The sequence below is a fragment of the Pieris brassicae genome, chromosome Z, assembly GCF_905147105.1.
Source record: "Pieris brassicae chromosome Z, ilPieBrab1.1, whole genome shotgun sequence".
In the NCBI taxonomy this organism is placed as follows: domain Eukaryota; kingdom Metazoa; phylum Arthropoda; class Insecta; order Lepidoptera; family Pieridae; genus Pieris; species Pieris brassicae.
Window position 1 is genome coordinate 9,283,579 of NC_059680.1, and position 19,207 is coordinate 9,302,785.

General features: G+C 32.3%; 2 protein-coding genes across 4 annotated transcripts; one reads left to right on the top strand and one right to left on the bottom strand.

The window, feature by feature from the left end:
• Positions 1-556: 556 nt before the first annotated feature.
• On the bottom strand, positions 557-9,604 carry LOC123718384 (PAN2-PAN3 deadenylation complex subunit PAN3). 3 transcript variants are annotated; one of them, XM_045674797.1, is made up of 17 exons: positions 9,522-9,604; positions 7,597-7,720; positions 7,422-7,513; positions 7,266-7,355; positions 7,067-7,174; positions 6,740-6,833; positions 6,549-6,629; positions 5,486-5,584; positions 5,164-5,403; positions 4,763-4,917; positions 4,506-4,627; positions 3,993-4,095; positions 3,559-3,695; positions 3,189-3,261; positions 2,530-2,645; positions 1,511-1,673; positions 557-1,366 (listed from the first exon to the last, which is right to left on the bottom strand). In XM_045674797.1, the coding sequence occupies exons 3-17, from the start codon at positions 7,491-7,493 to the stop codon at positions 1,250-1,252; spliced, it is 1,770 nt and encodes a 589-aa protein (XP_045530753.1). In that variant the 5' UTR covers positions 7,494-7,513; positions 7,597-7,720; positions 9,522-9,604; the 3' UTR covers positions 557-1,249. The 3 variants fall into 3 exon arrangements, with proteins under 3 accessions (XP_045530753.1, XP_045530751.1, XP_045530752.1); XM_045674795.1 differs by lacking the exon at positions 9,522-9,604 and adding an exon at positions 7,971-8,042; XM_045674796.1 differs by lacking the exon at positions 9,522-9,604 and adding an exon at positions 7,964-8,008.
• A 40-nt stretch (positions 9,605-9,644) lies between these two features.
• Positions 9,645-16,069, top strand: LOC123718386 (syntaxin-7). The gene is made up of 8 exons (XM_045674802.1): positions 9,645-9,817; positions 10,208-10,319; positions 10,856-10,925; positions 11,301-11,451; positions 11,707-11,797; positions 12,212-12,336; positions 13,770-13,925; positions 14,564-16,069. The coding sequence occupies exons 2-8, from the start codon at positions 10,217-10,219 to the stop codon at positions 14,648-14,650; spliced, it is 783 nt and encodes a 260-aa protein (XP_045530758.1). The 5' UTR covers positions 9,645-9,817; positions 10,208-10,216; the 3' UTR covers positions 14,651-16,069.
• Positions 16,070-19,207: the final 3,138 nt, after the last annotated feature.

The following is a 19,207-nucleotide window of genomic DNA, read 5'->3' on the forward strand; positions in this document are numbered from 1 at the left end:
TAAGACATCGGTTATAATAAAATCTTTTAAAGCAATTGTGATAGTAATACAAACTTGCGACACAATGTTTGTAGATAAGCTACCGCGGAGTTTTCCTCAAAATTCTATCGTAAATTTTTGTAATGACAGTTCTGCGCACGCTCAGCTCAATAAGTTACTATTTCTGCAAGATATTTCATAGATGCTCCGCTAAAGTATGAGTAATAGAAATATAATATTTCTAACAATAAATCTTCGATGTGTAATTATTACAATTAACTGTCTTTCAATCTTTTTTGTACCAAAAGATTTAAGTCTGACGCAGTTGCCTCTTGATCATAGCATTAACATAATGTGAGACATAAGTTTGTCTCTCAAGAATATTTTTTATGAATAATGTAGGTCAATGTTGTTTTTTCTCAATTCAAATCTAAATGTATTCCTTAAAGTGGGTTGTGATTCAGAACACTTCTCACCTATTTGCGTCGAGTAATGGCATGCCAATAAATCTTATTGGTTAGGCTGAATACATTTATATTTAGTAAAATGGAGTTAAAGCAGTGAAAAACATTTTTATTTGATGCCTTTATTTAAAAGAGAAATATACACATATCCACTACTACATAGATATCATAAAATGACAAATTTATCCAAACTTGGGATATAAGTTAGACTACAAGAGTAAACTGCAATAACTGTTTTACTACAATACATCAACTTTTATCAATGAAAATTAAAACTTACAACTACGGATGATAAAACTTGTGAACAATCTATAAATAAAATTCTTACAAACATCATCGTATGTTCGATCTGGTTTGACCAACATGGAATGTTTGTGGCGTTTGTTCAGGCGGCTATGGAAATCTTCCGGCACCTATACAATATTCAGACACGGGGATGTATATAATAAAACATATATTTCTTGAAATCTAGACATGAGATCATGTTTTATATTCTATTGCATTCAGTAGGATATGTTTATACCAATCCACTATTATCGTCGTATATCAAATACATTATTAATACAACATCTCTACATGCAGTTAAAAAAAATATCATATATAAACTATATAAGAAAAATAAAATTCATTGGAATAAACATTAAAATTATACATTTTTTTAAAACGTCCAAATGACATTGAACAATATACCGTGTAAATTATGTAAATTTTCAAATAAATTATCCATAAATGTACCAGGTCTGGTAGGGCAGTATCGGGGCCATTTGTCTGCATTCGAAGCAGTTCTCTGACCCTGACATAAAAGGCTATGGGCTGGGAGGGGTGACTTGCATCAGTTCAGCAAAAGCTTGGTCCAAGCAGTGTTTTAACTCGGCGTAAGTGACCAGCAAAACGCTTCCTTCATCGCGTGTCATCAAACCCACCTAGAGATACACAACATATTGATATAGCCCTATTTCATTAACTTTCATAATTTAAACCTAAGACCTATGACATGACACCCATTACTACCTAAAACAAATTTAAGTTTACATTTGGAAATTTTTTAATGTTCGAGTAATAAATACCTGAATCTCAGTGCCACTGTCAAGCTGGTTGAGACAGTTCGAGACATGAGATAAATCAAGCCATGGTCGACCCTCAGTAGTCACCGAGTGGAATAAATAATCACGAAACAGTTTAAGCAAGTATCTGTTTCCTGTCTCTGCCCATTTATGGTCTCTATTGAACCTGGAAAAAAGTAATTGTTTAGTATTTATTATTAGAGAACAAAACTGTAACGTAATATTTTTAGGATATGAAATCATTATTTATGGATCAGAAAGACAGTACAAAAGTGAAGGAAATAGGAAATTAATTAAAACGATTTGCTACTAATCTTTGTTACCGAGAAACTGATACAAATGGCCTTGATTACAACAATAATAATAATATAAAAAAATACTAACACAAAACTACTGTACAAACTGAGCCATACATTTGAAATATTAATTCACGATGTTTGTTTCGTTCTTTCGTTTAATAAGAGAATTTCCACTTCTGATCAAATTATCCAAACACAAATAAATAGTTACTATAATATTCAATTTGACGATTTTCGCAAGTGCATGACTCTGAATAACTAAAGTCCAAAGTAAATTTCACATTAAATTTACATAATTCTGTTGAATACATAATTCCGCAGTGCAGCAATATTTTTGAGGCAAATCCTGGCAATAAATTTTCTTATTGACGTTCATAATAAATTATATTTAGATTTTAGGTGAACTGTTTTTCTCTCTCACGCAAACAATAAAGTAGGTTATTTTTAAGGAAAACATTACGGTGTTATAAACATTAATTTAAAAAAATGTTTCAGGTATTTATTTACAAAAGATTTAAGTTTATTTATTTGATTAAGGATATTGACGTGAAACAGATAGTCATATTTTATGGCATGAACATTGAGCACAGAAGATATTTAATAGATAATCCGATAAAAATCATTAAAATTTACATATTAATTAGAAAAAAGATAAAGAAATCACCAAAAATTACAAAGAAAATTGTCTAAATTTTTTTAAATAGATGTATTTGGTATACATACTCGGGACGTTCAATAATAAAACATATTTTCATCAACAAACGCAGCATCCGTCCATTATCCAACTCCCTAGCAAGATGACTCTCCAAAATATCAGTTCGTCGTTCAAATGCTTCCACCTACAATAAGGATAAAAACAACAAAATTTCAAATCAGTTTAATTACACCATTTTAACGTCATATGTCTCTTCATAAATAGTGCTTTAGACGAAATTAAAATAATGCAAATATCAAACATTTAGTTTTAGGTTACCTAAAATAATAAAATTGTCGAATATTATGTTAAAAACATGTGATTTTAGTCTTGTCTTATAATAAAAGGCTGTGAATATCACATTTAAAATATTGTTCAATACAGAATCATATTTTAATTGGATCAAAATTCGTTAGTTAAAGCTGAATAACTCAGATATTGAATAGTATTTTGTTGGTACAACTGAAACGACAGTTGGTTTGTTTCGAAATACAAAATAGGTGTTTGTGCATCAAAAAACATTTTATTTCGACTGAGAGTCATAAAGATATCGCGAAGCATAGCTCCTGTGGGGAAAAAATAAATTTTTAACTTAATTTAGTGATACATAATAGCGCTTCAGCAATATCTAAGAAATTAGTTTATACACATTTTATAAATATTCGCCGATTAAAATAAATAATGTTACCTGAGTGTAGAACCTAGCTCCAATCATTGGCATGAGATCTGTAACGGAGCGGCGCGGTGCTGACAGTAAATAACTAAAAATTACAGTATCATTATAACATTTTTAATTTTACTAAAACAAACATTTTTGATAAGACCTATTAAAACATTAATATCAAAATCTACAATCTATATAGAAATTGATACATCATGTATTAAAGTCTCTCATGAGCTATTTGCCTATAAAATATTATTCCTGCTGCGTAACATGTATACAGTACCATAAAATAAATAGAATATAAGAAAATCCGAATTATTATTTGTTGAAATATCAACTATAACTATGGAGTAATCATAAATTTGAGAGATGTTTTATGAAGTAAATTACTTACATAATTAGGTTTTTGAGATCCACAGAGTAGGTCCTAGACACAAGTTCTATGGACAAGGGCAAGTTGTCGCAGTGAATAGTGCGACATGCGAGTGCCAGCGTAAGCCTGCCCAAGGCTGTCAAATCGTCTTGCTGAGCCTAAGTGTCGCCAAATTATTAAATATTTTTAATTTTGTTAATTAATATATAAATAAATTAAGTTAAATTTTCACAATCTTTGAACATGAGCTGGAGGAAAATGTACTTATATTAAGCAATGGCATTACCACAAAGCAGTTAACAGCCTAATGTAAGATAAATTGTAGTTCCATTTTTAAAAACGTTTATAAAAAAAATCGATTTACTGACAATAATCTGTGAAACAGAAATAGACCATAAATTATTTAAATATTTAAATTTACTATGGATCATTTCAATTATCACATTTTAACATACCTGATTTATATCAATTTCATTAGCATGCAATGCATCTGCCACACCGCACCAAGCGATGCGGATTCTGCATCCCATTGTCAAAACTTTAGTTGGGTCCAATGTTCTAAAGTTGCAAACAAATTGTTATGTAAAACTAAAATAACCGAAGCCAAGAAAACATAATATTAGACAGATTTTTTTAAAATTTTATAAGTTATTGATGGAGTTTTTTTACTTTTACTCCGAAATATATATATTTTAATCTTATTTTCTATACAAAATGTATAAAATATATATATTAAACAGAAAATCGATGATAAAGACTAAAAACATTGAAAAAATTAACTTAAAAAATATCATTTTCAAGTAATGGACAACACAACTCTTGTGAATGAAGTGTTAAACTGAATATGTTAATCGGTACCTCAGAACTTCTGGGGTAAATAAATTGAATTCGTTTATTTTGTAGAGACTGCAAGTGTCAGAATCGGACAGAGATTATTGTCTGTCCACAACACTCGTCAGAAATGTCACCTGCAAGCAAGACCAGCTGCATGAATGGCTCGTAAACCAGCAGTTAGTTGGACAAGGATACTCCACAAGACAGCCTCAGGGAGTAGAGAGCCACCAGCCACAGCTCGTAACATCGCATTTTTCTATAATTTAATTGTTGATATAAGAATTTAAATTTTTTAGTCATTCAATAAAGGAATTATACTCAAATTCGAATTGATGTTGTATGTTTAAGCAACGTGCATATTATGTATACTGATTGGGTACAGCTTTTCTACCTGGTGTGTGTAGGGCCTAGGGGCATCTGGATCAGAAGAGAAAGGATCATGGTATGAACCATTGGCAGCAGCATTGCTACCCGGGGTCCGACTATCCAGGTATCTTTGCATCAGAGTAACTGATGCTGGGTGATAATCATAGACAATCACCATGGCTGTTAAAAAAACATCATTCTATATTTATAACTTGTTAAACAATGACTTATTTCTGATGAGTTAGAACAGAATTATGGCTTGTAATTTTTGATTTACCACTGTATGTATTAATTTATATAATTAAAGATTATGATTTATGAATCAGTCTTTTAAATCTGTTAAAAATCCCTAAGACAAAATAACCATACTCACTGGAGTTTTAAAAGGGTACTCACACACTTAAGTTGTTAGTTAAAGATACTTACAGTGGTCTCCGAATGCTCTTGTTGTAAACCAATGATTGAGACGTATTATATTAGGATGATCAATCTGTTTCCATGATTGAAACCGCTTAGATGGCACAGTCCCATATGAGTGCAAACGACGCAAAGCATATTGATCACCATGGATCCTATGAGTGGCTCGAAACGATGTGGTATTTGAATGTGGGGATAACTCTTCCAGCGGTAATAATTCTGTATAATCCTCCAGGCTATTGGGTAAATCTGCAAGATCAAATTAATTTTAGAATTCCATTTTATTTTACATAAACAATGTTAAATAATCATAAATTTTTTGTCTACTCACTTTGACATTGGCGAGTATTTGGTTGTGTGTATGGATCTTGAGCTATTTGCTGCATCTCAGAGCGAATTTGTTCAGGCATGTAAAATGTATCACCCAAGCCTGCTTACAAAAATTAAAAATTATAATTGTTGTGTAACTATTGATAGTTGTAAAATATGTTTATAACAATCAATTTTCTTAAAAATCAGCAATAGTTGATTTCTTTTTTAATATTCCAACATTGTATTTATTAAATAATGACAATTTCAAGGAGAAAACATATTGAATAAAAATGTATCATATAACTTATATAATTTTTGCTACTTTGCAACATCAGAGTATATAATATGCCAGACTAGGATATTTCATGCTAAATTACCATACTAGCTTGTGAAAGTACTATGGCTAAATTAAAAGTAATGCAAATTATTAAAAAACTAGCCTTTTCCAAAGTCATGATTCCCAGCCATTATGAAATATGTCACTAACAATTTCTAAAAACTAAATAGATGTAATTTTCTAACTAACTAATTAGGTGTAACTTTAGACAACTTGCAATTTAACTGGCAATAAAATACATCCATACCATGCTATAAAATATAGCCTTTACACTTGGTCAATAAGATCATATGTTGATTAATAGAATAGTAATTATTATTTTAACCTGGGAATGTTAAGATGCTCCAAGGAGCGTAGTATGCTGCACCTTCGATCCCCGCACAATGAGATTGGCATAGGCGGGGATCATCATCAAAGAAAATCCCTTTAAGTCAATTTACTTTTAGACACATTAAGGCTGGTCTGGATCACAAGTACTTAATAAAATGTTCTTTAAATTATTTTTATAAAGTGAAAAAAAAATTGACAGTTAATAGTGAATTTAAAAAAATATGTAGCAATGAAACATTCACAATGTTGTCAGAACATTCTATAAACATGAATGTGATATGAAGAATAGTTTAAACATCTACAATTGCACTAGTCGAGTAAAAAAATAAAACAAGTGGATTTAAAAAAGAAATGTGAATTAAGACACCCTGATAATAAATAGAGTAAGAGTGAAATATTGGAGAAAGTCACTGACCCTGTATTGGTGATGCAGGTATAGGTGCATACATTTGTGGATATGCCATGGAAGGGACAGCCATGTTATGTTCTGATCCACCTGTGAATAATAAAAAATTAATATGATTAAAAGCTGACTTTTAAAATCAAGAAAATGTATCTTAATGAGTTACAAATGTATTATTTATGATATCAATCAAGCATAGTTACCTATCAAACCAGATGAATTAAGTCCACCTGATGAATTGAGAGACACATTCACATCATTTGTGGGATAGAAATATGTTGTACCACCAACATTTTCCTGTAAGAAAATAATAGATAGAACCACCACATTTTGTTTCAATGCATACACAATTTTCATACAATATTTTATGATATTAATTAATAACTAAATTTAAAACAAAATTCTTTTAGTTATTATGTGGCGATAAAAAAGAAATAAATAAAAAATTGTCACACATGAATGCATTCAATTGCTATTCTAGATATTGAAAACATGTTTAATAAGTTATTAATAGTTGATTTGTAACATACCTGATGGATTTGCGGAGCAGGTAGGTGAGGTGGTGTATTTGATGGTGATTCTGGAAGCATTGCTACCGATGTATAGTATTTGATTGGAATGCATTCTCCAACATAAACCTATTGAAAATTTATGTTAATAAAATAAAAATCTATAATTTTGTCATAACTTTTTATTTAATTATATGTATCAGCGCATTACAACACTTACCTTTCTAGCAGATGGCGGAGAAGACTCCAACGTGAGTTTATTATATGACTGATTTAAAGATCTTGTAGGAGTAGAAATATTGTTCCGGTTCTAAAACAACAAGTACTTGATAGAATAGAATCTTAATTTAAAAATAAATTCAAAAATGTAACTCACCATATATGTCATTAACTTTGACTCCTGTGGCAGAGATGGTGGACTATATGGTAAATAAATTGATGGATCCATTTTTCACTGAGTCAAGTGAACTGAGAAATTTTGAAACATTTATATATGAAGCCTTTCTCAATACCGTAAATCATAGGCAATAAGTAGACACTAGACAATATACCTGTATAGAAATAAAAATGTCTTCTGCTCTTTCTGTTCTAAATTCAAAAATACCATGCGCTGTCTTCGTTCATTTTCAGGACATCGAAACGTATATATGTAAAATATGTTAAAGTTGTTGTTCCCTGGATATTAATAACAGTAATTTAATATCACAAGCGATCAAAATTAATGCACAAAATCTATAAATCAAAATTTTTAATAAATCTACACGAAATCTAGAAGCGGGTGGTCCTGCCTATTATAATAAAAATGGATCGTCAATTGTAACGAATATAGAAACTATACATAATATTTTGCCTAAGAAATAATTGTGAAAAAAACATTTTTTAGCTATTTTAGAATAAGATAAGTACTAGATACTTAACTACTTACAACGTATATGATAATAAGACACGAAAACAAATCTCAATACAGTGAATAAGGGACTGACACTATGGTTATAGTAGTCTACATTGCCAAAGACAATTAAAGGAAACAGACAAATCAATGGTATGCCAGAGACAATTAAAGTAAGTAGACAAATAATTGTTAAATTAAAAGTTAATTATGTTAATTACAAATTTTGACGTTGGCTTTGGGAATTTGGATCTTAGGTCAACATAGGAAATATATTTAAATATATATATATATATATATATATATATATCTATAGATTACAATTTTTTTTAATATATAAAGGAAAGAGCTCTAAATACTAACTGTGGCTAATATTTCTTTTAGTAGTAAAGTATTTGAAAAACACCTATATTTATACGCTGTATTATTATAGATTATTAAACCCTAAAATATTACAACATACAGCGCTAGATCGCATAAGATTTCATATTTCGCAGGAACAAACCGTCGATTAATCGTTTCGGTATTTTGAGATCCGTCGTATTTTTATTCTATGTCGTTCGCATAGAGTAGTGACCGAGTGAAACAGATGTTACAAAGTTTGGAATTTGAATGTGATGGAACTTTAGAGATCACGCTTGCGCATATAACCACCAAATAATCGAAACGCTTCGAATTGATACGCCATATATTAAAAATTTATAACGTCGCACAAGTACAAGCGACATGCAAATTAATAGTCGTTATATCATTTTCAATGCACACCTTTTTATATCCTACCGATAGTAATAGGTAGTTATGTATTTGGACATGAAAATTTAAAAAAAAATTAAAGTTATATTTAGATCTTTAAATTGCCATCGCGGTTTTAATCATTTACTAAAGATATACAAATAATGAAATTAAGTTTTAAATCACTTTACGTCTCAACTGTTTGGGTAGTCGTACGAGGTGCTACTCAGACGCATTATGGACATATATATGTCTATAATATATATATATATATATATGTTACTATAGTTACGGCAAACGCCCTAAAGCCTACGCTACCTACGCTACTTCAATAACTTATTTCTATACAATTAAGTAAAGCACATCTAGTTGCAAGTAGTATGTGATATTGATTACAGCTAAACACTACAAACGCTCATTGGTTTTAATATTATTGATACCTATTAAAGATTTCATGATTTGGATTCGAAATATGAAACAATACAAAAACATATTTACACTAGACTGTATACATTGTAATAGTGTGAAATAAATTTTAGCAAAACTTGGCAATGATTTAATCTTGAATTTATCCTTAGATATCATGGATTTCTGCTTATCAGTCTCACCATTCCACTATAGCTACAATTTTCGGTAGATTTATTATTATGTAAACGTTTTCAATCTATTCAAAATAAAATTGTCTTTGATATTACAATAGATATCGATTATTGTTATACAACGACAATATGTCGGCAAGCACTGGCAAACGTTTGCAAGCCAAATCCCAAGGCCAAGGCTTTGAGTGACAGATAATGTTTAAAATAGATTCTTTAGGATTGATTAACAAACAATAAAGGAATGCTAAGAGCTCACCTAGTCTAGCAAATTAGCATTAGGCGTAACAGCACAAAAATATTGACAATAATTACTGATTAATGTGACACCTATAACTTTGGTATCTCCTCTTTGTCTGTGAGTGCTCGATGTCGTTGGAACCATAGATAATATTCCTATATGGCCGAACAGTCGACACTCGACAGTAATTTCTGAAAACTGAAAGCCACAGTAAAACTAGAAATTGGAACGTGTCCATATTATATTAAAATATATATTATCGCCCTAATTCTTAATAAAATAACGATATTTCGCGTACACATCACGCAGAATATGTAAGTATACTACGAAAAGTATTATTCCAGAGCCCTTAAGATTTTGTAACTGGATTGTTTTTGTGGCAATAATTATTCGTTATTAGATACATATAAAATGCAGGTATTGTAGTATAAATAAATTACATATTATTCTTAAGTCTCAGAATTAATTATTTTATGATCTTTAATTATTATTAGCTAAAATGTACGTCTAGTACCTATTATGTTGAATATTCATTGTTTAGTAGACGTCATAAGTCATAACGATATTGCGGATTAAGTAGTTATAATGTGATTAAACCTTCGTTGCGTTTGCTTGTATTTAAACGTCACAAAAGAAGAAAATATAAATATATATTATTATATCTTTACATTAAGTTTATATCGTGAAAGGAACATATTTTCTAGAGTACCAAAATGAACAGTTCATATCAAGGGGGTGTACCCGACGATGATTATGATGTATTTCAAACATTGTCAACAACAATTGGAAGCAACATAAAGAAGATATCACAAAATGGTAAGTTTTGTTTTTTATAAAACTAAATCATTTTGGCAAACTATTGGTATTACAATACTTTGCAAAAATTCTTCTGTTTATTATCAATGATATATATTTTAATACATTTCTTATTTTCAATCCAATTTTTTTAAACCACCCCATATTATATTAGATCCAATCCATATTAGATTTGGTGTCCTTATCCCAAGTATAAACTTGGGATAAGGATAACTATTATCTAAGAAATCTCATGAAAATAGCATATTGAATCAACAAGCTGTGACATTTGTTTCTAATAACAAAGAACCACCCCCAGTTATATTAAAATTTTAAAAATTCGATTTCACACAATTGAGATTTGAGCCATTTCATGAACTAATTTTTTCTTTAAAGCAATACATCAGAACAAGGGATTTTTTTTTGTTATTCATAGAAATTTCATTATCTATAACTAAATAGTAAATGTACTTGTTATTTGTTAAAAAAAATAACATAATATGATGATTGATATTAATAAATTACCTTCAACTTTTTAACACTGTGGTTTTTTATAGTGTCATCCATGTCAAAAATGGTTAATCAATTGCAAACACCGCAAGATTCACAAGAACTACGAAAGCAGCTGTAAGGCAGTTTATTACATATTTATAGTCTATTTATATCATTAATATTACAGTATAGATAATAATATCCACTAAAGAACACTATAAGGGAGGGTTATTGTTACTTTATTCATTTATTTTAGGACTAATATTTTAAGTTACTGTATTATTAAAGTTATACAGTGTTAATACAGAGTTACAGTAGATAAATTAACAGATTATGAATAGACAATAATAGAAATAAATAATCTTTATTCTGACTAGGATAATAATTAGTTATAGTAATCCACTGTTTTATTTCAATTTATACTACTACTAAATTTGTTCTACCTTAAAATATAAACCTGTTTGTAACATTTGTTATAGTTCTATTATATATTTTTTAAACGTTTTTTAGGCGTCAGATACAAAACTACACTCAAAAACTTGCCAAAGATACTTCAATCATGCTGATGGATCTAATGAAAATGCCTGTGGATAAACCAGATCAAAAGCTAAACAAAGACAGGCTAAGTGATGAATATATGGCTACACTTAATGCTTTTCAGGTATTTAATAATTATCTTTCTTTAGTCAAACATATTTAATTTTGTAGTATTATGTAGATTTATTAATATGTATTATTTAAAATGTGTAATATGATAATGTTTGACAGTATATTAGTAATTAATTATGAAATTGCTGTTGCTTTTTATTTTGAGCCACACTACCAGACATATATTTTACAGACCTTATTATAGAAATTTACAAATTCTTAAATAACTTATTAGCTGATAACATCTTGAATTCATAATGTTTTATAGGCAACCCAAAGAACTGCAGCCCAAAAGTCAAAAGAAGATATCAGAAAAGTTAAAGCACAGAATATTAACATTGGTGATCCGTTTGCTGTTGGTATGTAATAAATCCAAGATCATTAATCAATAAATTTTGACCAAACTTGCAAAGTATACAATCCTGTTTGCTATTCAGTAATTTCGTGAACTAAATACATATTCCCCTAAATCAAATATTATTTTCATTCTTACCTAACATTGGTAAAACTAAATTTGGCAGCTTATTTATTAAAACCTGGTTTTGATAAATTGTAGCATGTTGCTGTATTGGTACTAGATTGCTGCATGTATTGTATTTGTATTTTCCTTTGTGTGCAAGAGAACTTGACCCAGTTGTCAGATGTCTAGTAGACCCAAAGGTCTATGGTGGTAAATATTGGAAAACAGTTTGAATGCACAGCCAGCCAATTGCATGTTTAAAAAAACTAAAATTGCTCCATGCGTTAGTTATCTAAATGAAAACCATTTGCAGGTAGTGGAAACAAGGAATTACTGGAATTAGGCGATCCACCAAAGAAACAGGAGCAAATGACTATGCAGTCAGAGCGAGAGCTTATGGAACTTGAACAGCGCGAGAGTGATATAAGACAATTGGAGGTAAATTACCTTTTCAGTTTACTCTATGCCACATATGGATATTCATAAACCCTTTAAAATCCCTCATTTTCATGAATATATTAGGTCCTTACATATGAAATTGGCGTTTTGTATAGGAGGCACAAAAAGTCGATTTTTTTTTAATATAATGTATTTAATTAATCAAAGTATGAACCATTGTTTTCTATGCACTTTTGGCATCTCATGGGTAGTTCATTGACCTCTTTACTAAAAAAACCAGTCGGACGGGAATCAATAAAATCTGTGAAGACGATTTGGACTGCCCCATCAGAGGTAAATTGTTTCCCTTGTTGTAAATTTCGAAAAAAATGGTAATCTGTTGGAGAGAGCCAGAGGGCTCGCGAGTGCTTTGCCTGCCTTTTAAGAATTGGTACGCTCTTTTCTTGAAGAAGTCGAATTGGTTCGGAAATATTTCAGTACCGTCTTGCCTTGCTGAGCACATCAAGCTTTTCATCAAGCATCAAGCTAGAGGCTACTTTAGCCTTTCCCTCCAAATAACCGTGAAAATCAACGTCGTTCGATATGACAACGCCAAGTATAAATACCTGCCCGGCCAGTGTAAAGAGTATCCCCATTGCTGCCATCCGCATTCAATGAATATTGCCAAGTTGCAACATATCATTGATATGCAGAAGAAACAGGGTCGGGGATAGAATACAGCCTTGTGGGCCCCAGCGTTCACAGTTCACACGATTTAAGGTCGCAACATGCTCGATGACGACCTTGATGCTCCGATCAGCCAGAAATTAAAGGAGATCCAGTCGCATAATTTCTCGGGAAGCCCGTAGGCTGGAAGCTTCGAGAGCAGTGCCACACCCGATCGAAGGCTTTCGCTATGTCCAAACTAACCGCTAGCGCCTCCCCCTTGGACTCTATTGCCTCTGCCCATCTATGTGTAAGGTTCTTGTATAGCGGTCACCAGCCGAACAACCACGACGAAAGAAGTACTAATAATCGCTAATCAGCTGGTGGCCCTCTAGATACCTCAAGAGCTGGCCTAATAATGGATTCCATTTTGGACAACAAGGAGGTTATAGCTATTGGGCGATAGTTGGACGGATCAGAGCGATCGCCTTTTTTAGGGATCGGGTGTATCGAAGCGGTCTCCCAGCACTTCGGGACAGTCCCGAGCGAGTACAGGTACCGGAAAAGGCGCATTAGGCCCGGAGCTAACTCAGGAGCACAAGAACGCAGCACAATTGGAGGGATACCATCCGGTCCGCTCGACTTATAAATGTTCAAGGATGAAAGTATTTCGGTACTATCCAGATCTAGCTCGTTAATAGAAACTCAATCTGAAAATCTCCATAAGAAAGAATAGGTGTTTGTTGTATAATTTACTTTCTTTTGTCATGTGTTAAAATAATGGCTGTACTAGGAGAATGTAATGAAAACATGAATTTTCCTTATAGAGTAACATAATGGATGTCAACCAAATCTTCAAGGACCTCGGAACTATGATACATGATCAAGGTACCGTGGTGGACTCCATTGAATCCAATGTAGAGTGTACATTGCAAAATGTCGAGAATGCAACACAGGAATTGAGTACCGCTGCTACATATAAGGTATATCAGTTAATGTCTTATGTAAAAGTATGCAAATTACTAGGTCAGCCTTCAGTGCCAATAGCCCCAATTACTTTGAATGTGCTTGCCTTGTAAATCTATTTGTAAGACAAATGTAAATCTAAAATCAGCCTATTAGCACTTCTTGATTGTGTGAGTATACTATGTATATATATTTCTTAGATAATATTTTTTTAAAGTGATTTTGTGTGAAGTTTTATGGCAAAAGCTAAACCAGGCTTAGCTCGGCTGGTGATTAAGTGGTGTGAAAGCTTTCTAGTCACATTAACCATAGTTTAAAACTATAACAGTTTGAATTTTACTATGACAAAAAATATAACAACTAAAGAAGTCTATATAACACTTTAATAAACAATGCTGTATCGCACGGTTTTGCATTTTGGCTTTTGGCTGTGCAGGTATATTTGAATTATTTATTTGTTACAAAAATTTAAAAATACTAATTATTCCTCTATAATTTAAAAGTTTAAGCCAATTAAATACTTAATTACTAGAATGTTACGGTATTCAGCAATTTTTTACTTTCAACTATCTTTAATGGAAGGAGATATAACAAATTCATTAACAAAAAAAAAATATTTCACATGCTTTATCTTTGTAAATTTGTAATATTTCAGAATAAGCTGCGTAAGAAGAAAGTCTACCTGACGTTGATACTCATAATAGTGATATCTATTATTTTTATTATTATTTTCCATAATTAATTCTGTTAGTAGTGATTCGTATATTTAATAGATATATGTTGGAGTGACGTTTCTGTGAGCTGCTATTGAACAGTCTAGTAATGTTGGCAAATCAAACAAACAAACTACTCATATTAACAGTATTACTCATCGGTGTTAACCGATTTGACGTTGACGTAGATCATTTCTAAGCTCTGTGACTTAAAAGACAGTGACAGCTGACAGTAACGTCATTACACCGACATATACCATTTGTTATTATAACAATAGTAATGTTCACCGATGTATCATTTGCTCCTTGTTATATTTTATAACGTGTTTCCACTTAAATTTAGCTTGCAAATATAGTAAGTGGTTTTGTTTTATCTCACTGTGTATATATTATTCAAGGAGCATCCATATTAGTCGACTCTTTTTGATTTAATTGCCTACAACTTATTTAATTTAGGTCTAGAATTTCTTATTTTAGATAGGTTTTATTTGTGTATATGGCATTAGTTACACGATTTTTTAAATTATGAATTTGATTTTTTTAAGTATATTGTAATGAAAAGTTTCTCCAGAATTATTTTGCTATTGACTAAACTGATCCAAGAGAATATTTTTAGAAATTAAAAAAAATAGACTACATACGTACTTGTGCGTGTGTCTTTACCATAACCAAATGCGAACGTCAATAATAGAGCGACGTAAAAAAATTTTTTAATCTATTTTTATTTGATCTAGTATTATATAATATTCAGTATGTACATTCCACCTGATGTATATATTTCTTAAGCTTTCTAAGAATACCTGGCCTAGTTTCTTCATCATGTGACTCTGATCTCTGAGGTCATGGATTTGAACCCTGGCTTTGCACCACTGGACTTTCTATGTGCGCATTTTATATTCGCGCGTGCGGTGAAAGATAGCATCGTTATAAAACTGTCGACGATATTTGTCAGGCACAGGAGGCTAATCACGCCTATTAGATAATCATTTCATAACGAAATAGTTACATAAATCTAAGGGCCAAACCTAAAAGGTTAATATATATTATTGATGTATAATTTAACATAGATTTAAGTATTTTCTGGTATTAAACAATTGTTTTGTATATTGTTAAATTATTATAAGATTAGACTCGTGTTTACTAAATATGTTAGATTGTCTAGCATTATATTAATCATATTCTAATCACACGAACATGCATTAAGCTTTCTAAAGACTTAATTTGTGTATTAAATGTTTACATGTATATTCTGCTGACTGTACCTACTTATATAGATTTAAGCAATATTTATAAGCAGCTGATGAATTTTTTATATGAACGCAATTTGTATATGTTAACGATTTGCTTTCTTTTCACCATGCAATAAATGCCTAAACAAGTGTAATTTGTATTAAGTTTTTTTGAGGTGCATCTAGGTTTTTCCTTTGTATGTAATAAAACTATATTATACCTTATAGCTGTTTTATTTTTCACAATTCAGTATGTGATATTATCTTTAATTATTCATAGATTTTGAATGCAATTTCATAATTTAACATTTGAGAGACGTCGCGATGACCACGCCTGCTATATGTCAAAAACCTTTTTCCACCTTCTATGCTGGGCAGTCTTTAAAAGTGTAGAGCGCGCCGTCGACAACGCCACAATGGTGGTATGTTGGTGCTACCCCAAACCCGACTACATTGTGCCACTAGCTGCCGAAACAGCTGGAAGTGACCTTTTCCCAAGCATTCTGTGAGGAGACATTGTGATCGCACGCCATGAGCTTGGTCTTGACCAGAGCCGAGGGTAAGAGCCAGAAGTCACCCGTGCACGCCTTAAGAAGCGGTTTCCTTTGTCTCTATTGCTGTCTTTAATTCCGAGGACGATATCTCACGGATGGTTTCGTTGTATTCGACGCTCATAGCTTGTTGCAGATCTGGCTCCACATTCACTGTCAGAAGTGGAGCCCAGGGGTGCATTTTATTTATAAGTATGTGGTACGTGCTCCTCCAGGAACCTCGCTCTAGCGTGTCTAGTACCATGATCTTTTTACCTCTCGGAACGCGGAAAGAGAAAGCCGAACGTACTGTACGTTCGGCTTTCTCTTTCGACACGCCGTCTTTGAGCCCTAATGTAGAGTCGGATGTAGAGGCAGCTCGTAGTTGGGTGAGCGACTACCAGAATACACTTTGTCGGTGACGTCCAAGGGGCTTCCCTGCACCTCGACGTCGGATATGCACGTCATAGTGTCACGAAAGTTATTGGGGCACCAAGCCTGAACAATGACTGCTAGTTTTGCCCGCTCCTCTTCTAAGGGCCTACGTTGGGTCCAGTTTTAACGAACATGGACACGGACCCCCACGCAACAGACTTTGCGTTGAGGTCCCCAGCGATGAATAAATTGCCTTGCCTGGGGCGACTCCAGTCCACCACACTATTTAATTTGCTTGGATAGGTCTCAAATTCGGCCAAAGAGCGATTCGGGGCCAAATCATAGCTCATGATGCACACCGCGCTACCCATGCTGGCATAGCTGCGGCGTATTCTAACTGGTCCGATGCAGTGTGAGCCATCTGCCGGTGTAACGACGGTTGCGGCCAAGCCATCATGGTCACCCACCCGGTTCGCCGGTATTATAGGGGTCGGATATTATACCGACGTTAATGATCAGACTCTGATGTAGTAATTAGGTCTTGCGCTGTGGTTTATATTACTCTGAGTCGCAGGGCCATATTAATTGGCTACAATCGCGATAACCTCCATACGCACATTATTGCGCGGAGACTTCGTGGACGTCTTCTAGCTAGGTTACGAGTGGTACCTCGGTACCCTCACGCTAAGAGAAGTGCAACTGCTACCTCCCAGCCTGAGGTCAGATTTCCTGCAAAATGAGCTACTGTTTGTTACGACAGCACTTTGACTATAGTCTTATGCCGTAAGATCACTATAAACTTTTTTGCAAAAAAAGGCCACCTAAGAAAATCTAGGCTTTAAGGTCGATATCAGTTAATATTCGCCCGCACCATTCTTGCGACATAAAGCGTGCATCTAAAAAATTGGAAACCGCTTTTAAGATGGGCCAGTTTGAAGTCCTGAACTCTATTCAATTGAGCTTGTCTGGATTGATCTAAAGAGACCAGTAAGAACCGTGCTACTTGTTCCCGAAAACATGAGGGAACTAAAAAGTGTAATTGCAGATGTGGGAACGTTTTCCTACATATGTTATTAAAACATCGTGGAAAGAATGCCCAGAAGGATTTAAGCTGTCAGTTTGGCAAGATGTCACTTGTAGGTTTTACATCGGTAACTTTATTTAATTTAAGAACGTAAAAAAAATCTTCTTGTCTTTATTGCCGACCGCTTTTTATTGTTGGGCCGTAAACATCAGTGTTAAAGAATTCATAAAAAATTGCCAGAATTCAATACACTCGTATTAATTTACACGGTTATAACTCATAAGTGTTCAGAATACGACAAATAATTAAACATTATTTAATTAATAGATCGTAGAACGTCAATATCCCTAAGTCGCTGACTGAAGAGTTTACATATAATTTGATTTTTTATTATTTATAAGCGACAGATGCAATTAAATAAAACACAAATTAATTACAAAACCATTTTATTACATTATAATGGAACTTGAAATGTGCAATTGTCTGCTGTCGACAAAAAACTTTAGGCTCAACGAACATTAACCTCTACTAATACTACTAAAGATCCTTTAACATTTCCAACGACCTGCCTCTTCACAATGGCAATAAACGATACGTTAATATTTAAATATACATTGGAAAAATATCTGAAAAACTTATAAACAAAATTAATTAATCCAAAAATATATTAAACAATTAGGTACATTTATCACTGATATTTGGGTATTACAGCCAAAAATAAAATAAATAAAAAAATATTGACCAGCGAAAATAAATACATCTGCAAAGAACTATATATGTATAATAATACAATATATGTAATGCCCTCGATAGAAAGAAACTCGAAAGAAGGTAAACAAATGAATTTTTTAAAATACTTTTCAATAAATACATCCAAAATTTCCATTATTAAATACATATTCGTAATCTGGATTAAATAAAATATATAATTTGATTACCACAATTCTGTACAATACATTATTACCATGCCATTACAATATTTCTATCTAAGATGTTATTCTTTCGATATGTACACTCCTTTCATTGGTAAACTAAGTGGGTTAAAATTTGATTTTCCGAAAAGATCTAATATTCCACAGGATATCAAAATTGCTTTCTGGCCTCCTAAATGCCCGGTATACCCCAATACATGAGGCGAAATAATTACTCAAACCATCTTTTATGACTATGTCGTTGAATCGTCAAGGTTTAACGATATTTCATACTAATTTGTATATCGTTATTGTCTTTTGGGTTGTTGATTAGTCTGACATGAGATTGATGTAAATTGTCAATTTCAGTTGCCATTAATTTGGCTGATTTATAGCTAAATGTTGGCTACATCTTGAAGCGCTTTGTAAGAATCCTGTGAAATATACCTTCATTTCTAAATACCCACGTAACACACTAACTACCTTATAGCTATTTGAAAATATATATCGCTACAAA